The sequence below is a fragment of the Opisthocomus hoazin genome, chromosome 4 (assembly GCF_030867145.1).
Source record: "Opisthocomus hoazin isolate bOpiHoa1 chromosome 4, bOpiHoa1.hap1, whole genome shotgun sequence".
In the NCBI taxonomy this organism is placed as follows: Eukaryota; Metazoa; Chordata; class Aves; order Opisthocomiformes; family Opisthocomidae; genus Opisthocomus; species Opisthocomus hoazin.
In genome coordinates, this window is record NC_134417.1 from 36810829 (window position 1) to 36834269 (window position 23441).

Genomic DNA, 23441 nt, shown 5'->3' on the forward strand with positions numbered 1-23441 from the left:
GCTGTGTCACCACAGTCCCAATTACGAAGCTGCATAATGTGGAATATGATTTATGTCAATAGCTGGCAGCAGTTGTGGACTACATCTGTTAGATAGGTGTACTATCCCCACTGTTGTTAAGATGGGATGGCACTTCAAGTACTAACTTCCTTTTCCTTTGCTTGTAGCTTTGATAAAACCAATAGTGCGTGAAAGTTGGCGTAGTCCCTACAGTGGACTAAGTCTTCCGTCCTTTTACTCTTCCTCCACAGCTGGGAATAGTTGTATATGTTTTTGACACATAGACTCACAAACCTAAGGGCCATCCCTCCAAAGCCAGAGTCCGATGAACAGTTTTGTTGAAGACAGCTGTGGAACTGGAGAGAGTTGTAGGCAGAGACTGAGTAAGGATGCTGATGAGAAGAGTGAGTCCTGTGAACTGGTGTCACTGCAGAAAGCAAGGCTGGCGGGACTGAGCCTGTGGTTGACCAAATCTTTCAGCACTTCCCGGTCATACTTTTCAGGCATGCATAATCCAAAATTTCACACCATTTTGAATAATCTTTTTTTTTTTTTTTCCATTTTGATAAGAGATGCCTGTTTAACACAAAAAGTGAGAAATGAGTATTTCCAGTGGAAAGGAGGCGAAAGGAGAGAGCTAGCTCTTTTTCCAGCTTTGCAACTCACCTCTGTTCATGCGCTTTCATTTCTCTCATATAAAGGGTTACACCAAAACAAACAGTGATGAAAGGTATTAAACCCAAGCTATTGCTTTAATAAATTCCAAGACTAAATAGCAGCAAGACTATCAGTAAAACTTAATTTATTGCAGCTCACTGTCTTGTAAATAATGCATTCAGCATGACGATTGCTGTACTGAATCAAACTGTAGGTTCATCCCATGTAATATCCTGTCTGCAATAGCGATCAAAGTGTAGAAAAACTTTTCCTAGTCTAAAATCCCAGCTTCTGGAAACTTTCTGGTAAATCTCATAGGAGTTGCTGCAAGAAAAGGGTACCGTTCAGCAGGTCACGGGGTGGAACTGTGAGACAGGAAGGATTTGTATTTTAGGCAACATCACTAGCATTAACTATATTTAACATTACACAGTCCTCCTACTTTCAGATCTTGTTTCCAATCACTTTTACCTTAGCCCCAATAGTTGATGCTTGGCAGCGTTTTTCGTGGCAGATACCTCATGGTCTAATGCTGAATATTTCCAAAAAGTGTCAGCAAAGTTACTAATTTCTCAGAATGAAGTTAGGGAAGAAGAGACTTTTCTGTACAAACGAAAAGACCTCTTGCTACCTATTCACTGAGAAGCTAAAATTTTCCAGGGATGTTGCCTGGATGGTATGGATGTGATCTTTGCTGTGCGTCAGAAATTGTCCCATTCAGCCAAGTGATAAAGTTTGAAGAGGTTTCTGTTAGCGTGTGTTAAATAGACTAAGCATTCAGCACACTCCAGTCCAGGGCGCACAGAGAGGAAGGAGGACCTTTCCCTGCAGCTGCAGCTCTGGTTAAGCTGGTACCTCCTTGGGAAGCCCGTGGAGGCTAAGCCATCTGCACAGCCGTAACAGCCTCCCCGAACACGAGAAGAAAGCGGTCGTCAGAAGGAGACAGGAGTCGGACCAGGAACTGTCCAGGTTAAGCAAGCTGGGACAAAACGCTTTTATAGATGGCACAACCTAGCATTTCACTAGAAGAGACACAAAGCTGCTAAATAAGGCGTGCGGGAGCCAGCCCGTAAGGAGAATGGAGGTACTGCCTCCTCGTGATTGTGCTTTGATGCCATCTTTGAGTTCGGGCTTGCACAGTATTTTTTCGCAGTATTTTTTCCCTGCCTGCTTCAGTGCACAGGCTGAACACCCCCTCTGGATCAGTCCGAGCTGCAGGGCCCTGCCTCACCTGTCCCAGGCTGCTGTAGAAGAGGAAGGAGCCTCTGACCCCGTTGTTTGCTGCCTGGAGGGTGGACCCTGCTCTCGCGACACAATCCCAGCCAGATGCTGGGCAGACTCAACTGGTTGGAAGTGGCCACTAGGCTCGTACAGTTTCTCTTCTGGAGGCCCAGCCTACCACTCTTCATTCTGCAGAGCAGCCGAATTGCTCACTGCCATGGCTTGAAGCTACTGACAGCTGTTTTGCACATTTCATGGGATGTGTCGTGCTAACGAACCCAGGAGGTCTGGTGTCCAGGTCTGAAATTAGGCGAGCACAACGAGTGGCACTTCTTACCTACATCTTTCTTTGATTCATGTTCCTGTGCAAAAAGAGTCCTTCCCCTTCACCTCAGAGGGAGGTTGAAAGCATTAATGTTTTGTGAAGCACTTAGATTTTACAGTGATGAGCGCAGTAGAGAAGCTCAGGAGAGTATCACTAATTATGTATTCACGGATGGCTTAAATACAGTGGAAGGAAGGCCTATGGGCGATGCTGTGGGTAAGGAGAAAAAAAATACTAGAGAGTCTCTCACTGAAGACTATTGTGCATCTTGTGCAGTGAATGAGTGAATGAATCATGCAGAGGGGCAAAGGGGCGCGTGGTCACATAGCTAAAAGCTGATGTGTAAGCACACGAAGGTAGGGGCAAGTTTAGTTCTGGTGTGTTTGATTTTGCAGGCTCAATGTCCTTTAAAATGTTTTTGCAAAGGTGCTGCTTGTGTTAAGAAAAGTGTCTCCAGGACCTGACTGGTCTTTGCATGGACTAAAAAGAAGTGCATCCCATGCTTCACACAGCTTTTCAGCATAGGACCTTCTATATGAACACTGTGGGATGTTGAGGATGAAAGCAAATGAACAGAGCCATGGTTTGGGCTCTCTTTTTACAGAGCCAAGCACAGAAGGGCTCCGGTCCTTGACATGGGTAGTACTGCAGTTCAAATAATAAATAATAATAGTTTAGCACAATCCAGCTAGGGCTTGACTTGGCGGGCGCTTTGTCATTGTCAGCTGGCAGCGCAATGCTGTATCCTGACTACTGGCTGCGTACTTGAAAAGAAGATGTTGCTCCTGCTGACAGCTAATAGTGGATCTCCTTTAGCACACCAGGTAGAACTTCTACTTTGTGCATTTGAAAACACCTGATTTAGGTCTCAGCTGGGAGAGATTATGCAGAAAGGAGGCGTATGAAATAGCATCAAATGAGGATAATCCTTCATTTGACATTACCTTCATTTGGTTACCTGCCTCAGTCCTGCAGTGCAGCACCCTGCTATTAATCTTTTGTCAGGATGTACTTAATGTTATATCTGCTACCTGAGACAATTATTAGACTTTGCACTTCACTAGCACTTCTTTTTGAGAGGCAGCATGGCCTAGAGTGAGTATAGAGGGGGTAATTGCTTCCCATGATACTAAGAGTACCGATCCAAAACCTTTATAAAAGATTAGCTGGTGTTTAATCTATACAGGAAGTTGGGACTTCATGTTCTATGTGATCTGAAATTCAGAACCTCTGTATTTTTCTAGTCTCTCCGCAGCCCTACGATACCAAATTTACAAAGTCAGTTTTCAGAGAATGAGCCGAATTCTCTGTCAACTACAAGGTGTTTAAAGCGGGAATAGTTGCACCTACTACAAGAGACTTTCTTTGGGTCTAGGCAGATGCAACTCCGAATACACCTTAGCCATCTCATAACGTGTTAAAATTCAGTTTCATGTGAACATGGGAGCCCTTTGGGATCTCCTCCAAGGTTTGAAAGAAGATTGGAAAGCACGGCAGCACTTTTTTTTTTTTTCCCCAGGCTCTGCCCCTGCTTCCCTGATGTCATCAGAACAGGAAGGAGCAATTAACAGTGTGGTTAATTACAGCCAGATCCCGGTTGTCCTGGCTCACATCAGTTTGCTCTGGGCTGATCTGAAGCTGAGCATCAGGGAGTGATGGGGAGGATGCTTTCACAAAGAGTGCTAGAAAAAGATAGCCAGGTTTGTAGGGTGAGCTTAGGCAGCCGTGGATTAATATCAGCAAGGAAGACAAGAGTCTGTGTTTCTGAAAGTAGTTATTGGATTCGCAGTGATTTCCTCATCTCATAGAAGCTCCTTGTATAGAGCATTTGTTGTGTAATTAGTTGGTGCCCTCCTCTCTGAACTGCTTTGCATCTAGAGACAAGTGACCATGTATTAATTTGTCTAGTTTCCCTTGGCAAACATGGACAGAAAAGCAAAGAGAAAAATAAAAACAAGAATTAAGATATACACATGAAAGTATAAGGTTATCACAGAGAAAAGTGAAAGTATCTCCAGCAGAGCACCCAACAGTCTAATTATGCACTGTATGAAAAAAGCAAAGAGTATCCTTTTATCAGGTTTAAATTATCCAGTTTTTGAATTTAACAGAACGTCTCAGTTATAAGACAGAGAGCACTCGTGTTCTCAGGCTTCTTTCTTTATTCAATATTTTATACATTCTTATTATGTTTCCTCTTATTCATCTTTGAGGCAAATGGTTGTTTTCAGTCTGCTCTTTAGAGAGCTCTTGCATTGTCATTTCTGCCGATACTGTCTGAAACATGCAGTCTTCCTCTACTACATGCAATAATATTCCAGAAGAGGACCGGCAATTCAAATGCACCGTGATTTTCTGTGTCCTGTTTCCCATTCTGTTTGTCTTAACATGTTTTTGCTATGGCTTCATGTTGATCAAATTTTCATTCCTCCATTGAATTCTGCTCTGAGACAAGCAAGTGCTTCTCGTGAGTTGGCTCAGCTGATTTAGAACCAGGGTATGAGTAGCTCAGACTCCCCTTCAATATCGATATACCTCGTACTATTAGTATTGCTCATTCATCTAGGATACTTGGCTCTAAAGATAACCTCTTGGCTCTTCACCATGCTGCTCAAAATAATTTTGTCCTATATGCACATTTCGTTTTTTCATTGCTTGACTCCATGCCCACGCTGCTGACAATTGCACTAAAAAACAGAAGACCCCATCTGAGAATTTGCATCTAACTTTTACTAAAAACCAACTGCTTAACTCTTAGCTTTTATTTCTGTTTTAGACTGTAAGTTTTAAGTTTGTACATATATGTAATTAAATCTGTGTAAAAGCACACAATCAGATGCTGCTTAATGAAATAAATCTTAAAAAGGACATGCTTAGAGTAGAACACAATATATTTAGCAGTGTTTTGCAAGAAGCTTTTTACGATAGGCTGTACAGGATAAAAAGTGTGTTAATTATGTGAGCGTTGCAGGTGTTTTGCTGGTTTATTATCACTGTTACTGGGATCTGCCTAAGTGAGAAGCAAAGCTGACTTTGAAAGCTTTTCTTGCATTAGAAGGTCTCTAGTTAATGGCACGTAATATGTTGTAAGTGAAGGCTTAGTTGCAGTTCAGAGTGTGTCAAGTTCAGACCAGGTGTAACCCCACTGAAGCAGGTCCTGTTGTAAATAGAGATGTCACATATATGCAGCACAGGGCTGTACTCTCCATGGTCTTGTACTGTGCATGGTCAATCTAAAGGAGAGCATATAATGCTCTATCACGCCACAATAGCTTCGTTTTATACGCTCTTTCAAGAAGCGTGAATAGCAGAGAAGTGCTACAAAGTGAATAAAAATGAAATTTGTCAGTATTCCAGAAAGTTGCGTGTAATTCGGGCTCTGCTGAAATGTAATTTTGCAGCCAGCCTCCTGTAGAAAGCTCATCTAGATTTATAGGATGGTGACATTCAGGGAGATTGTGTTGGAGATCACCTGCATCTTGCTTTGGAAAGTGGTGGGTGTTTTTCACCGCAGATACACACGAATGGCAAGATCTCTGCCTTCAGAGAGTGTATAATGTGAGAAGTCAAGCAACATGAAGAATATGGACCGTGCGGGTGCATGTTGCATGCACATTTACAGGGACAGACACACATGCATACAAGCGTGGTCTTGTATGTATGCCTGTAAATGTGTATGTCATAGATCTTGTAACTGAAAGTCAATGTGAAGCAACTTGCTCAAGATTGGTTCAGTGTTCCTCAAAGAGCTTAAAGTCATTGGACCCAGCACATTAATTCCAGGAAAGTTCTGGAGCTAAGAGAAGTGTGCTGGAGTTTAACACTTCGTTACTTCATTTTCAGACCCTAAAAGTAAGTACTTATTAGCACTTTCCATCTAATTAATGATACCACTTTTAGAAACTCAGAAATGCTTAGCCATGAATTTAATTCAAAATTATGTTTGCCAGAAGGGTCGTGAGCTTGCATGGAGGGAGCACAGGTGAATTATGCAAGGTACTGTTAATACGAAGTCCAGTTAGGATGCTAAGGACTCGTGAGCAGGAATATCCCAGTGAGAAGGACAAAGCTGTCAATGCTGTCTGAGCACAGAAGGTTAATCAGCGTGGCTCTGTTGCTCTCAGTGAAACTATTCAATTTTACTTCAGCATATGGATGTATTCATGAAGAAAAAATTTCACCTAACCTAGCAGATAAAACAGAATAGATAATATGGTAAGCTGAAGAGAAAGTACAAATCACAGACTCTGTTAATTTTGAACTGGTAATGGAAAAGTGAAAAAAGAGGCAATGATGCATGTGAGTTAAATACAGTTGTAAGATGATGACTATTATCTGAAAAAAAATAGCGTAATATGTGCTATACTTTATTAGATGCAGGATACATCTTTTTAGAAATTCAGTTAGATGACTTGTCTCTAAGTTAGTGATTTTTAATGAAATGTGTCAGCATTACAAATGCAGAGGGATATTCGTGAAACCTAGTCAGATTTGAAAAATGATTTCAAAGGATTTTGAGTCTCAAACCTGCCTTTAAGATTGTGCCACATGTCTGGTTTCATAGTCACGGTTTGATACTGTTTTTCCCTGTACTGAAGTGACAAGTCATAAAAGCAACTGATGGTGTGTCTATGGTGTCTACTCAGACCTCGGTGTTGTCCATTAGAAAGTAGAGGGAAAAGAACAGGATTTAAAGCAAAACTCTTCTTTCATATTACTAAAAAACTTCGTGTATGTTGTAGGTAAAATGTTCCCTTCCTGTAACACCATTTGGTTTTTGTTTTGCGTTCAAGAGGCTTGAAGCAGTAAGAATTTCACAAATCAGTTCAGGGCTGCAAGGTTGCTGAGTGCATTGTCACACCTGTGACCCGAGCAATTTGTCAACAGTCACTCTTGCAGGTTGTTTCCATCAGGAGGAGAAGTAGATGGCAGAGTTGGAAACAACTTCTTATTCACGCCTGTTTGTTTACAAAGAAGGTACAGGAATTCACATTTCCACCTACTCAAAAAACAGGGGACAGTTTTCTTCTGTCATGTTCCTGGCTGCTGCTTCTCTGCTGGGTCCTGTCCAAGGAGAGCTCCTTGGCTTTTTCTCTCCTGCATCTCTGTTGGGATCAGAGTACAAGTCCATCCTGCTAAATGCCTACAGCTTTCTGTGTCTGACTGTGTGATGTTCCTGGCTGCGTATTAAGCATACGCGCAGTTCCATCCAGAAGCTTCTGTGTTTGAAGTCGGCTTAAGCAGACCCCCTCGGCACCCATGGCTCAACTCCCAGTCACCCTCACTTACGTCCCAAGTTGTGGGCAGTGGCTTCTACATGTCTGTTTGCCATGGGGTGAATCAGGCTCTTCCTTACATGACTCCTTATAAAAAGAGAGCATCTGAGCATGGGAAAAGCAGTATTTGATCACTGTTAATTATGACTTGATTCAGTTAAGATTGCAATGTCTGTAGGGCCCAGGTTTTAGGAAAGCAATTAAGGACTTGCTGAACTCAGTCCTTCTTCAGAAGTATTGAAGAGTTATTAGGGGTGCTTTCCTGAAGAGTAGCTGGGTAAATTTGTAAAATGGGAAAGGTGCTTGTTTGCCCTTTAACAACAGTGCTGAACAATAAATAAGGACTTTGAAAATCCAAATCAAAAACTGAAGGGGAAATCCTGGCCTGGTGGAAGGAAAGGATAAAAACTCTGTTGAATTCAGTGAGTCCAGGTATTCATCCAACGTTGATCAGTGGGTTTCGGCACCCTGCTTTCTATGTTTCACTTGCCCACAGGCTTCATGCAGCCCTGAAGGGAGAGTAAGCCAATACAGTGACATCTGTACCTCCTTGAGCATGAGCTGGAAGAAGCGATGGTGCTATCCGAAAACCTGATGATCAGCTTTATTGAACATGAAGCCAGTCCACCTACAAATTACCTCTCCCTTTGTGAACTGGGGTCCTTTTTGGAGGGACTTGGATTATTTATTCTGCTTAGTGTCAGTTGCTGATGGCAAGAACAAATGGTGGAGACTACAGAGTGCTCTCGGAGTGCCAAGGCTTTTCCACGTGTCAGGAAGGGCCCGTGTGCCCCCTTGCAGTGCAGGGTGTACCCCCACCATGGGGTGAGCACTTGGGCTGTGAGTGCTCCACCCGGGAATCGAAGACCCGTCAGGCCAAAGGGCCTGAAGCCTTCTCCTGCATGGTGGTGTAGACGGAGCCAGTGTGTCTCACTATGACACAGAGGTCTGAAAAATGATACCGATGAGTTAAGAAGTTAAAATTTGGTTTGTCCAGATTAAAGATGAGAAGGCTGGACAGGAAGAGGGTATAGTAATAATTTCAAGCATGGAAAAGAGAGACTGTGAAGAGGAAGGCGAGTGATGAGTGCTGGGTAGAATAACAAAGTGCTGATCTTGAATTGCTGCAGGAAAGATTTAGGATAGAGGATAGGAAAGAAAACTTTACTATGATAAACATAACATAGTTCTTTATGAATAAATAAAGACATCCCAGAGAAACAAATGTATCCTTTTAATTTTTTTTTTTTTTTTTTGTTAAGAAGGTAGTAAAGCATAAGAAATTTCCTACTGGGTCAAACTAGAAGTGTTAGATACTGTCTAGTCACACAGTCTGTCTCTGGTGGTGGAAACAGCGGATGCTATTTAAGAAGCTCATGAACCCACCTGCTTTCTGACTTTCATTCTCTGTGTGCTCTCCCAACATCAATCATCATTAGATTAGCAACCCCAAAGCACATACCCTTGCTTGTTCCTTTTAGTATTTCTTTATGAACCTGTTGTATTTGGACATTTGTAGTCCCACATGAACCTACTGGCTATGTCTGCCTCTTGCTGCAGCTGTTCCAGAAGTCCACCAGTTTTAATTTGTTCACCAAATTCCCCATAGTTTACACTCTTGAAAAGCTCTTTTGCTAAAACCTTGCAAAGCAGAACCAGAGAGGGGAAAGCACTCGGTTACTTTTGCAAGACTTATATGCATCAGATCTTGCAGAACAACGTGTGTTTTGTGATACAAGGAAAAGTATCTTCACAGTTTTTGTGAAGAAAACTATTGTGGTATAGCTATCCTCGCAGTATTCACAAAATTAGGATCTCCTCAGCACTTTTGTGTCAGCCTGTCTGCTTAAGCACACCTATGCAATGTATAGAAAAGAAGGAATTTTTCCTAACTTGAATTCACAGCTGTTTTGCGGTAAATTCCGCAGCTGTGACCAGAAACTGGATGACCTTGTTAGTAGGACAGCCACAAAGTAGCCACAAAGTTTGGTTTTGATTATAACGTCTGTTTTTCTTCTTCTTGAAGCCTGTTCCTTAAAATTTGATGTGCTCATGTAATTACAGTGTAGTTCAATGCCCTGCTTTACCTCAAGTGAAGGGAGTTTGAGACTTCGCAGAGGAGAAGAGAATGAGAGAGACAGACTGACAGACAGACACAGCAGCCCACAGTATAGAAAAATAAATGGTATCGCTGATGGGCTTTTCTGTCAGTGTATATGAGTTATTGAATGCTTAAGCAGAAGTATTACACGTTTTTTCTAACCCTTATCCCCCACAAAACTCAGCAACTAAAAAGATAACCTGCATGTAGTTTAGTAGTGGTCATACATGCGTTCATCATCTTTTTTTTTCCTTTTCTACTTTGTTTAAAAAAAAAAAGTCTGTAACAGAAATAAAATTCAGATTCCCTCCAGTGGTGTAGATTTTCGTTTTTCAGTAGGTAGATCGAAGAAAAGATTAATAATTCACTTACACTTCTGTGAATCCAAGATTTTTTGGAAGTGACTGGTGTTTTGAAAAATGTGAACGATTGGGGCAGGCATCTTGTGTTCTTCTGGCATCTGGACTTTGGAAGTGTTGAGCACCCCTTGTCTGAAATTCAGGTCCTTTAAGGTATATTAAAAAGAAACATGACGCAAGTTGAGGCATCTGAAACCATTCATCGCTTTTGAAAAAAAACCTGTTTTTTGGTTTTAGTAGTTCTGGACTCTCAAAATGATTACTTTGAGGTCTGGTTTACTGCCTTTGGGCACCAATTTTAGGCAGTTACTGAGCAACACCGGTGCCATCTTGGTGCACATTTCTAAGCAGACATGGCTGGATTGACTGGGCAAGGCCAGGTGGTACTGCTGCCCACCCGTCCTGCTGGTGCTGGCCTCCTGGCTAGAAAGCAGCGTGAGCTTGGTGGGGCCAACAAGAGGTCTTATGGCTGCTGGTCAAGGCAGAGGGATCCCAGGGGTGTGAGGGGACTCTGGGCTATGGCGATTCTTCACACATCCCATATTCAAGAGTTATTGAACAAAATGCAGTAAAAACTTTGGGAACGAGGGCAGGAATCCAGGTCTCCCCTTCAACAGAGAGCTCCATGCCAGTAATGCTGCGCGCTTTGATTTATTTTTCTTCTTTTTGGCCCACATCATCAACTTTATTGTCGAGCAGCCTGAATAGTCTCTGAAAGACAGAGAAAGACCTGCCACCTTCTATTCTCTTCAGATGCTTCTGATCTTTTCAGATCAGAAAAATCACCCACGCTGCCCTGTGACAGCATCTTGCATGAGGGTGATGTTAAACCCAGCCAGGTCATCTTGCCTTCTGAAGAGCTCTCTGGAAACAGCTGGAGAGAATTATTTGAAGGCAGCTATCTGAGCTATTTAAGAAGTCACCCTGGTGGTTGAACCGTTGTCACCGTCTCTGACTACTCCCCATAGCTGTGCTGGCTAGTTGATACCCTGCTCCTCTGCTCCCTTGCAATCTCCTTTTCATTTCAGTCTGAGATGTTTGAAGTTTCGAGGTGGAAGGAATGGAGTGTGGGTTGCCAGGCTCGAGGAAAATCCTAGTACCTCAGGTTCAAGTCTTGCTGCTGAGCACAGGACAAAAGGAAGATATTAAAGCAAGAAGGATTCTTCCTTTACTTAGCGTGTCTGTCCAGCTGTGTCTTAACACATCTGCTGCTGGTGTCGTCGTTTTCTGGTCAGAGCCCCTAGGTGAGATGGTGTCTGTCTCCTCTGATGTACCCGGCAAGTTTGCTGGCTTGCAAGCTGGACAAAAGTCAGCAATGCCTGGCTTAGCACCTCCTTCCCGAGGCTCCACAGGGTGTTAAAGCAGATGCAGAGAAAGAGGACATCTCTATGAGGTAATATCTGTCCTTTTGGTGGAAGCCATTTTTATTTGGGGGGGGATAACAAATACGCTTGCTTAATGTTTAAGCAGTTGCACTGTACTGGTGTAAGGTGTGTTGCTGCAGGCCAGCGAAACGAGCTTCTGTGTTTGGTAAAGCAGAGGTGCGTTTGTCCTTTAGTTAGGAAGGTATTTTGCCACTGGGGAGGCATCATCACTTGTTGTGTTGCTCTGCATGGGGTAGAGAATGCAAAGGAGGGATGCTTGACCAAAGCCAAGGAGGGATGCTTGACCAAAGCCACCCTGTTGACGCGACAGTCTTGTCCCACCTTTGGAGGCACTGAGTTGAGAGTAGTGTCAGACTCCGGTAAATGTCAGTGAGCTGCATTAAGTGCAAGTTGTACGGATACATCTTAGGGCTTCTGCAGTCTGTTTCCTACGCGGGGTCAGAGGTTCCTCTTCAGCATCCAAGTTCCCGAGTCTCTAGTCAGTGGCACCTTACAGCCTCCTACTGAGATGAAAATGTATTCAGATCACAGCAGTTCCTTCCTGCCCCTCCTGAACTGGCTGGGAGGGATCTCCTGTGCTCTGGCTTTGGAGAGGTTAAAAAATTAATGTTAGATGCAGGTGCTCGTGTAACTGTAGTCACAGAGCAGTGATGGGCAGGATCTACATCTCTGAGCTGAGGTCTGCAGTCAGTGGTGTCTTGTGGCTGAATCGTATGTTTGTCTTTTTTACCATGTAGGGTCTGAAGAACATTACCAAAGTTTTGAACCTGGACTTGCAAAGCTAGGTATTGTTGTGCATGCTTAAACACCTACAAAGGTAAAAAAAAAAGCCCTGTGTTTCAAGGGTGCTATGTGCTTGGAGCTCCAAGTGACATCAGTACACTTATTTTTTTCTTTTAAACTGATTCAGCTGAAGGGTGAAGATGTCCTAGGTGTTCACTACTCACAGAGAAATAAAACACTTCATCCAATTTTTTTTTATTTTGCGTCGGTTGTTCTAGGTGAATTTGATAGCATCTTCCGGATGGTGCCGTCTGGTGTTTGAAGTGTGTGAGATGAACTCACAGTGTATGTATGGAAGCGAAAAATGCCGGAATATAGTCAGGAGGCATTGTTTCAGCCTCGTGTATGACATTGTAATTGTATGTTTTTTAATGACCAGACCAGAGCAGTTACACTTAGTAATGTTTGTTCACTAAAAAGGAAAAGGGGTGTTAAATCATTGTGTTCTGTGATGAATGGCTTGTACACTGAAGAATAAATTGAACAAACTGGCATAGAGCTCAGTGAACATGAAATCAGCTATTAGAAGAAAGCTTGTGAACAAATTCTGAGCCTGATATGCATCTTTTGATTAATGTCCTATCAATCATCCATAGTGGCTACCTTAGCTAAGTCGTGCTGTAATCATTCATGGTTGCTTACAGGAACACTAGCAGCGACTATAGAGCTGCAATAACTGAATATTATTACTGATTTCTCCCTAACTCTTGCTGTGAACAATTACTGTTTTCACTACGTTTCTGCCTCCCTTTATTAAAAAGAATACAATGCAAAATGAAAAGAGAGTTCCTCAAAGAACAGTAAAATTCTCCCAGGGTATTCTTAATGATATTCTGTCCTAAATGGGCAAACTATTGTAATGCAGAGTTCTCACTAGGAATAATAGTAATGTAATCACATTGAAGCTGTGTCTTTATGGATTGTAGTCAAACAGACAAAATGTATGGTCAGATTAATGAACACAGAATTTCTGTAGAATTATTACTTAAAATGGTTGAAATGGTTTTAGCTTTTTTTATATCACAGTATTTTCAGTTAATGCACTTAACAGCAACAGCAATTAAGACTCCAGACGGTAAATTTGGATTAAATCCACCCGTTTTATATTAGAAGAAGCCTTGATTCCTAAAAGACGTTTATGCTTGCACCCCTCTCTTTTAAGACTTAATGTTTTAAATTTGTATGGCTCTTTTGAACTGTAGTTGTTTGGTGGTCTTTTTAAGGATAAAAAATAATTAACGAATAGACTTTTTCTTGCTCTTCCTCCCCCCCTCTTTTATGATTATAAGTTATTGGCAAATGTTTACAGGAGAATCTCATATTCCTGTGTGTGAGGATTTAGTTCCACACCATTTATTTCTCGAGTGTGACACAAAGAATGCTTTGGCACTACCGACAAAACAGGTCCTTAGATGGTGGTGTAATTTCCTCCAAAGTCGCTGTACTCTGGGAAATATGGTGAGGTAATGAAGTGATGACAGGTATTAACATGCATAATGGGTTTTAATAGACATTTAATGTTGTTTAACTGGAAGAAGGAGAAGTGCTTTCCCATTGGAATATTTCTACATTGAAACTCATTGATCACCAATTTCAGAGGGGAAAGGTTAATCCATCAGTTTCTGTAACCAGACGGCACTGATGGAAATTCTTTAGGTGACATTCTGGATGAACTGAGCTTTCCATCTTTGCAAACAAATGAGTGATATGACAAGCATGGTGTTCAGAACACATTTAACCAATTGATTTTCTCTCCCGTTGTAATAAGATCTAGAGACATATGAAAGAGCGTAGTGTGAGCCAAGATTAAAGGAACTGCTTCATACGCTCGAACATAGGGAAACTGCATTATCAATAAAAGTACTATAAAGCATGTAGGGCACCCATTCTTTTTCTTTATATAAAGTTTGTTATTGCAATAAATAGTTGTTATTGAACTGCTTGCCTTTTATTTCAGGTTTTTTGAATTTTATTTCAGTTGGCTTTCTGTGATTTCCTGGTAAACGTTAGGAAAAAATGTTGTGTTTTGTTATGGTATCGTTTTTGCACTCGCTAGTAAATCCAGGCCAACTCTGGATTTAAAGTGAGGATTTGTCATCCTTTGGGGCATGAAGAAAGATACGAGGGGGAGGGAGGGACCTGACTTCAATTAATGTAAATATATCAAATATATTCTAAAGGCTTAATCTGTATGGTTCCATACTGTAATGACCCTCATCTTTTTCCTCCCTCTTCCCTCCTTCTTCTCCCAAATTCAGCCCTGCTCTGAGTTTCACATACCCTCCTACACCGGTATCCCTCCAACAAATGCATCAGCAAATCATAAGTCGTCAGCAGACCCTAGGTTCAGCCTTTGGACACAGCCCTCCACTCATCCATCCTGCTCCAACTTTTCCTACCCAGAGACCTATCCCTGGCATCCCCACTGTCCTGAACCCTGTCCAAGTCAGCTCTGGACCTTCTGAGTCCACACAGGTGAGAGACAACTAAAGAAACCTTTGCACCCCGTTAATGTAAAAATGAAATAAATGACATTGTCTCGATGGCAGTTAATCACCGCTGTCACCAAGACCCTTCGATAACAGTTTTCTTGCAGCTATAGCATTTGCCGTCCCTTTATTATAAATCACAGGAGTATATGCGCGGCTCTGAATGGGAGGGTGCTTTTTAGTCCTCATAAATATTTCAGCGCGCTGCAGCGGCTTCTCATTCCAAACTGTCTCTCCTGGATCTTAGACAGGAACTTTAATAGAGGTAGGGAGTGAGAAAAGGGGGAAAAAACACATCAAAACACTAATATTTTAAAGATTAGCGGCTTCACCTCCAACTCAGGCTGGCTGTGATATACACAGGGTCATATTCTGCCCTCTGACACAGGTGTGAAGAACTCAGAGTGAGTAACTCTGTGAGCACCAGGGGAACTCAAAGATAGTGCAGAGGTTTGAAGGGTTTTAAGAGTTTTTTCTCCTCCAATTTGTGCAAAATTGGACTTAGTGAGTTTGAATTAATCATTTCATTAAACCAAGGTGTATTCTCAAAAGCTGGAGATGTGCAGCAGTGAATCAGGCCCATAGTGTGGAGTTTATCGCGGTTCATGATTTGCCTGTTATTAACTAGTGCTGTTGGTTTCCAGATGACCTGGGATAGGTTATTTATCAGTCTGGGAGCTGTTTATCTCCTGGCTAGCTTTTACAAATGTAGAAGCAGAACATACTGCTGTAGGAAGCATATTGATTTTTTGTGGGGTCCGTGCAGGTTCAGATATCTTGAAAAGATCTCAGGATTCCTACAAGATCCATTTGCAGGTGTAGATAATGGTGCTCAGTCTAGCACAGCAAGAGCAAAACAAGATTCTGGGCTGTTGATGTCAGCAGTAGTTTTGCTTTTGACTTGGGAGAATCCAGGACTTCATCCAGGATTTTTCAGCTGAGAGTCTCACACCAGTGTTCAGTTTTTCCTCTATCCCCCGTTATAACAGGAAACACAGTAAAAGAGCTGAGATCTTGTGTGCAGATGTGAAGTGCAAAAGCTTTCCTCCGAGTCTGAAAAATACGTTTTTTTTCTCGTGTTGATTCAATCTAGAACACAGTGATTTTATTTTTCAAAACTGCCTTTCTGGAGTCGTCATTATGTGGAAAATCGAGTTCTTCCTACCCCTCCCTGGCCCAGCACTGGTTTGTAGTAAGGAATTACATCAAATGCTCTCCTTTCTATTCCCTCCCTGCTCCATTACAAGGTTGAGCAACACCTCTCTTCCACAAGTTAATGCTGTGTAGTTGAAGCACAATGTAATTGCATATCCAATATAATTAACAGTGTGTCTTCTCCAAATAAAGTTCCTGAGCAGATGCTGCATATTTCTGTTTGGAGCTACATATTTATTACAGTCTAATTTTGTCTTTTTTTGGGGGAAAAACCCCTGCCTGCAGCAGAACAAACCCACAAGCGAATCGGCGGTGAGCAGCACTGGCGATCCCATGCACAACAAGCGCTCCAAGATCAAGCCCGACGAGGACCTCCCCAGCCCGGGAGCGGGAAGCGTGCAGGTATGGCGGTGAGGTTGCAGTCTTAAGCCTTTCGTCTCGCTGCCGGAGGGAAAATGGACCTGGCCTGTAGCACGTGTCTGCAGGCTTTCTGCCCTCATGCTGCCCCTTACCGCGTGCACGCGCGGGCGGCCTCAGCTCATGGGTAAAGGTGGGCAGAGAGGGGCGGCTGGGCTGCAGGGCTGCGTTGCGGAACGCAGGCAGGGAGGACGGAGGCTGATGGAGAGGCGCCTCTGATCAGTCAGAGAGTGCTCAGCCTGCTGTTCGCCATGGAAAAGCAAACCAGAGGCGTTCAGGTCTTTACTGAGGACGTGTTTTCCGTTCAGGAAGAGTATTTATGCCATGCTGACTTGTACCAGGTCTCAGCACTGTACTGCATCGAGGTGTCGGTGCTAGGCTCCAGTCTCGTTTGCTGCCCTTTCTGTACCAGTTAATGCCACTGGTTTTAGTAGAGCGACTCCTGATTTACAGTGACTTGGGGGAGATCAGAATCAGAGCCTTGATCTTGTCTGTGAATCCGTGAAAACAAAGCAGAAATCTGTCTAAATCCTTCAGCAGGTTTGAAATGGAAAAATAGCGTGAATGCATGATCTGAACCAAATGTTTGTGCTAACATCTGACTCCCACCCTGAGCACATAACAAACTGAGGAGAATGGAGCACCTTGGGGAACTGAAGATGGAAAGCCAAAAGCCAAAATTAAATACTCTGCTCCCTTTTTCACCCCTTTCATGCACGCGTTATGGGCAAGAACAGACTGACAAGTAGCCGGAAAATTACCAGTGGAAAGGTTTTTGTGTGCAAAACTGTCACTGGATTAACAATGAAAACACACTTCGGATTACTGGTGATTGGATTTGTGTCTAACCATAGTACTAAAGTCAAATTCCAATTAATTCAACTATATTAATAGTGCCTTTTTCACTAGTGGTGCCACTGAATCATAAGGAGCAAGTGTACAAATAAAGAACTGCTTAAATATGGGGAAAGGAAAGCCAAGACTTTATGATTTTCTTTTAATTGAAATGTAAAGGGATTTTATTTATTTATTTTTTTTTAGAGATCCTCTGCAGTGAGTCCTTCTCGCTTTTCTGAGGAGGGAAAATTTATTTTACGCGTGTAGTCTGCAGATGCCTGCTGGCTTACCAGGCATATTCTGGGCTTCTGTATTTTGTAAAATTAAGTAACAGAGTGAACTGAAAGTAAAATAATCTACGCACCTGCCTCCATCTTTCTTTTAATGATGAAATAATTCACTTTTCTTCCTCCCCAGTTTCAGAATTTCCTCTCTCCTCTCCTCACCCCTGGTTTTTTTCCTCTCTCCAGGAACAGCCAGAAGGAATGACCCTGGTAAAAGAGGAAGGGGACAAAGATGAAAGCAAACAGGAGCCTGAAGTGGTCTACGAGACAAACTGCCACTGGGAAGGCTGTTCCCGGGAGTTCGACACGCAGGAACAGCTAGTGCATGTAAGTTAATGGTATTCAGGAACTGGGTTTTAAAACTACGTGACCTTTTTCATGGGGGTCGGGTTCTCTGACCCTGTGCTGAGTCAAGTTTCTTAGCTAACAGCGCTGCGAACTGGATAGGGGTTTATGAGTTTCTGAGAATAAAGAAAACTCGGAGACGCAGTGCTTGACCTGTTCAGTCAGCTAAAGCTTAGTGTAAAATTCAATAAAGTCTTCAATAGAGATTGTAATGGCTCTGATCCTGTAAGCCAGCGAAAGCTATTTTGAGTTAGAGACTTTGATAGTTATTGAGTAATAGTAAGCTGGACATGAATTATTATTAACCTTTAGCCAAGTTTGATTTTTTCTCCCAAAGGGGACTGTAACAGTAGAGATGGGTAAGGGGAATTCTTCCCCTTCCCTGAGGGGGTTTTTGGTATCAATTTACTGTTGTGTGTAAACTAAAGCGGATTATTTGGCTAAATACATGGAGACTGAGTTATTTCAGTCTTTTTAGTAAAAGCAAACTGTATGTTCTTATTTATACTACACCAAATACTAGTCGTATCTGCCTTGGTTTTTTCTTCCTGTCTGCCACTTCTTCAAAAGAAATTTATTTTTATTATTTTGTAGTATTGTAAGCTAAAAAATGAATGATTGAAGTCTAGACTATAACCTGGCAAGTACATTCCCCCCCGTTTCCAACCTCCTTAGCTAGAAGCACCTCTCTTAATTATCAACATCATAGAACGTATTTAAATACTCTGAAAAAAAAGGAATTCCTAGTACAGATTAGAGAGGAACATCTTCAGCAAAGGATTAGTATGTCGGAATCATATTTGTTGTAGAAAACTGTGGAATACTTTTCTGGAGATAGTGCAAAATCTATTGCATAATGTGGCCAACACTGCTGTATTAGCTCTTTGAAAAGTGTACTTTTCCACCCAAAATAAATTCAAAAAAATGACCATATATTTCTAAGCACTATGCAAAATGGTAAACTGATGCTGCAAAGCTGAATTTAGTAAAGCAATGCCAGCTTTTTCTTCCGGGAGTGTGAGAGCCTCTTGGTGTTGCAGTTACTCATCAAGATGTATTTTCAGTTTCTTGCTATTGTTAGGTAGGATTAGTAACAGTAACAATAATAATAAATGAAAGAGCATAGCAAACTAAAATAATGACAAAAATGTGGCATTTTTTAAGAATCCTTTGGACACATTTTGCACAGAAAATACGCAAAGATGTTAATAGGCCAAGGTGAAATGTGAGGAGAGACTCTTTCAGTGTCGTAATATCTTTTGGGGAAGAAATGCCATACGAACGGCTGCTGCAAAGGGTTGGACACATCTAAAAGATCAAGTGTCGGTCTTGCAATTGATTCCATGCAAACAGATGGATTGACATAATCTGGGGCTCTGCACAGGCACAGTCTTTATGTCTGCTAAGAATTGTGAGACCGAGGCTTTATGATGCCTGGCAAACCTTTCTCAAAATTCAGAAATTATCCCAGTGATGATGATAAACAATTTACACCAAAATATATGGAATGAAAGAGAAATTCAGAATAAAGGTGCCCTTGGTAATGATGAGAAGGAAAAGGATTTTTTAAAGTTTCAGACATAAAATTTAATTGAATTCCACTGTGCCTGTTAGCTAATAGCTAAGGTTTTGTAGTTTAAGGTGAATTAAATTGACAGTGTGATAGTTTGGTTGTTTTGGGGTTTTTAAAATGCATTTGTTGTTTCTAGTGTGATTTTTATAGCAAATCTGACTGTATTATAAGGGTCAACAGCAAGACTCCTCTGAAAAAATATGTGTTTCTTATGTTTCCGCACAATGGCAACATCTGAAATGGGTTTCTCTAGACTTAAAAAAGGGAGATAAAAAATGTTTCTATGATACAAGGAGTTCTTTTTGGCAAGGCTCAGGGTTCAGATATGTTAGATGGCATATAAGATTACGAGGTGCAAGTCCTGACTCGATACCCCGAAGACAATAAAACCATCATCATCATCATCATTGCAACCATCACATTTAAGTGGCACAAATCATGCTGTGAGAGTCAGCGTGACTCGGTGATGGGGCCCTGGTTTGTGATTTCTTTTGCTGCTCGACAGAGCCCTGCTGTGGGGACTTGAGCGAGTTATTTCTGTGCAGAATTGCAAAGGGCTTTAGACATCTAACTCTGTTTGAAAGTCTGGCCCTTCACCCTGGTCTGTCTCTCCCACATTTTGTCTGCCCTTGATTGCTACAGCCCTCGGATGTACACCCACAGCAGCTGGGGAAATGAAGTCCAGGTCTCGGTGCAGCTTCACAGGAGGGCAGTCCTGGTTTTGCTTAGGCGTGTGGCTCCGGCAGAAAGCGTGACGTCCCTGAGCAGCGGTTTGGCCCTTGAAAATCTCCCCACTGATGTGGCTCGTGTGTTCCTCCTCCCTAAAGACTCATGGGTGAATCCAAGTAGATACAAATGGCCATAATTGCGCTTACCTCAATGTCTTTGCACTGGATGAGTTCCTGACTTGGTATCTGCATGTGTGTACCCATACTGGGCACGGAGAGAGTGTCTGTCTCGGCGGTGTAAGGACATCCTTTACTCCCTAATATTTACGCTGCAGTAGCAGCTGGAGGCCTCGTCAAGCCTGGAGTTCCATGGTGCCAGACACTGCTCAGACTCAAGGAGGGGAATGACCCTGATGTGTGCATGACGTCTTCACCCTGTGACTCCTGGCCATGTACCTCGGACCGTTTGGTGTTGTCTGGAGGTACCTGAGCTGGCCTGTATACAGGTAGGCGTGTAGCTAGGATCATGCTGTCCTTCCCAGCAGGGTCAGGCAGGGTTTTGCAGGACAGTAGATATTAGCCTTCAAATCTCACAGCAGAGCTCTGCCACGTTGCCTCTCCTGACTGCACGTGCTGCTGCTCTGCGGGTGATTCCCAGCCCTCTGGCAGACTCAGCAGAGCCGCGGTTGCTCCAGCCAAGCTTGAAGTGGGCTTTCAAGTAAGGTGGTGGACTGTCACCTGGGACATCAAAAGTATAGATAGTCATCCTGTTGTGTTGACTCTACTGCGGGGCGGTAATCACCAAGGCATCAATTGGCATAGATAAAGGCAATAAAGGCTTGAACTTCCCAAGCAAGAGTCATCCAGGTAACGTGTGTCGGCATCCCTGTATTCCGTGACACTCAGCAGGGACGATTAATGTGGGCAGAGAGCTACAGTCACGTGTCTGGAAGTAAGGTGGGTATTTAATGTGGTGCGGCACTACATCGTATTTTGTACATACACCTGCTTACCTAGACTGTGGGTAGTCAAGCAAACTGTGGAGTGAAACTAGGAGTGAGCTGTGTAGAAATTTGCAAAGGATGGCAAGAAACCCCTTCCCTGTCACCCACTTCATGAGTACGTGATATGCAGCATATATTCAGTAGAAAGCAAAATGCATTTGTATATTTGACTTGGAAGTATTTAGAGTATTCTTTCACCTGTACAACTCTCTAACCCAGTTCCCTGGGCTTTGGAAGTTCAGCTAGGAAGAGGAAATTTTTAAAATGCAGCGTTTCAGAAAAAAGACCTGAAAAGCATTCTTATACATCCTGATAAGGCTAAATTGTCAGGATCTACGCAGGCCATCAGTAAGTCTTTTAACAAATGAGGAATGTTTTTTCCAGGAGAATAAAGCTACTCTTTGTAGCCGTAATAGTAAGATGTCAGACCGAAAACATCCGATGGCACAGAATGAACTGTTATCCAAGCCTTGCATCCCAAAGCACTGGAATTTTACAGGAACTGCAGTGTTTAGGGAAAAGATGGAAGTATGTTTCAAGCTGTTTGTTTGGTTTCCTGAAGGGTTAGATACCTCAGCGTGAATTCTAGTAGTGCCAGGTCGAGCAAAGCTCAGGAGAGTTTTTCCACAATACACAATGCACACAGTTCACATTCTAGATGTCATTGCTCCCGTTGTGTACAGGGTGTATACACAAGCACCTATGCATGTGTTTTGAAAGAGGTAGATACGAATTTGTGTATATTCTGGTCTTTCTGTCACGTGAGGATAGCTTTATTATCTTTTGGGGAATGACAGGACCCAATTTACTTTGAAATCAACTGTAAGTGAAACAGATTCTAGCAATATCTGCATTACGTGGGAGATATATGAAGCATATATGAAGTGGTAAATACAAACATATCTGTGTCTGAATATGTGATATAGCTTTAGAGCAGAAATTGCAATTTTGGGCACAATAGTCAGCATTTGATGGCATTTTTCTGCATTGCTTTCTGTGGCAAAATCCTCCTGTTACTAGCATACAATGTGGGCACCAGTGGAAGTGTGCTTGGGCCCCAAGAGACAGTGTTTTCTGACTGAAGTTATGAACAGAACCTGGGCTGCTATGAATAAATAACTACACAGCTACATAAAAGAATCATTATTGACCCACCCAGAAGGATCTGACACTGTAGTGATTTTGGTTCGGGAGCTTTTATTTTCAAGCAGTATGTGCCACTTAGAATTCAGTGTGGTTAAATTTTCAGGATACATACACCAAAAGACAAGGTGTTAAACCATTCAGACATTCTGCCTTATTTATAGCACCTGTCCATCCTTTTTCCTCCCCCCTCTCTTACAGTTAATAGAAAGATTCATGATTCTTCATGGTTGTCTATCTAGTGTCTGACAGTACCGACTGCCCTGCTAAAGCAAGTCACTATCTATAATTGATATCCTTCTATGGAATAGGGTACCGGCTGCAATTGAAGGGTTTTGCTGAAAGCTCTTAAATCCTGACAAGTTCTGCCCTTGTTCTGCTTGAGTCGCTGAGCTGCACTGCTGGGATCCCAGGGTTATTTGAAGTTGGTGCAGAAGGGATGTGTATGTTGCACATTAGCAAGTCACAACGTTGGAGAGCCGCGTTAGAGCTGCCACCGCGTTCATCTGCCAGGTAGTCTTGTTTACACTGCGTTGCACTCCTGAAAAGATGGCTTACCTTACTGTTAGGACATATGTATTCTGTCTTGCTTTCTTCCCCTTCTTCTTAAAAAAAAAAAAAATCTTATTTATTTTAAAGCCTCAGTTTGCTGCTGGGGTCTTTATCATTCAACTTTTTAATTAATTTCTCTGCCCAGCGAGATATTTTAATAGGGCTTGGCTGAGCTGAAGTTTGTTTTAAATATGTGATAAATGCACTTGAGCACCCAGTAGCTAATAAGATACTGTATATTTTTATAAATCTGCTTTTTGTTGCAGTTTGTCTTTTTTTTCCCCCAGAAATCAGTTTAAGAATAAAATATTGCAGAAGGGTTAGACGCTAAAGATAAAAGTTTGTGTAAGAAAATTATCCTTCAAGGAAATGACTGAAGTTATTGTTAAATATTAATACAATGGAAATCAGAAAAACGCAGTGCTGCCTATTTCTCATCCCCCTTGCTGTGTAGCCTTGATGATAATTATTTTTTTATTCAAAAACATGCTTGAAGAACTGTAGAGCTATTTTTTGTTAGTGTTTTCTCCTTAATTGTACAGCAATAAAATTCCCCCATTGTTGTTACATTTGATTAGATAAGATCCAAAAGCCCTAAACTGACAGCGGTGGCTTACATTCAGGGCTTCATTTGCTGAGGTCTTCCTGCCTGTTTGCAAAGCCCCGGTGACTGGAGCGTCCCCCGGCAGTCCCCGGGGCCACCACTGTAACGTTCCACCAGGCTCCCTTATCGCACCCGAGCCAAAAGCAAAGCTTCTTGTGTTTCTCGGGGACCCTCGTGTTCCCAAGGTGGTCACAGCCCACTGAGGATACCCAGAAGAACCATGACATGAAGTTCCCTGAGCTGAGTTTCTGAAGGTTTTTGCC

At 42.4% G+C, this 23441-nt stretch overlaps 1 protein-coding gene across 2 annotated transcripts in view; it reads left to right on the forward strand.

Moving 5' to 3' along the window:
• The window catches only part of GLI3 (GLI family zinc finger 3), a 196191-nt gene that overhangs the window by 141137 nt on the left and 31613 nt on the right, over positions 1–23441 (forward strand). The window contains exons 7-9 of one of the 2 annotated variants that reach the window (XM_075418582.1): positions 14366–14582; positions 16037–16153; positions 17476–17616. In XM_075418582.1, coding sequence (XP_075274697.1) covers positions 14366–14582; positions 16037–16153; positions 17476–17616 — 475 coding nt within the window. The remainder of the gene's footprint in view (positions 1–14365; positions 14583–16036; positions 16154–17475; positions 17617–23441) is intronic. The other variant, XM_009943066.2, reaches the window with a different exon arrangement.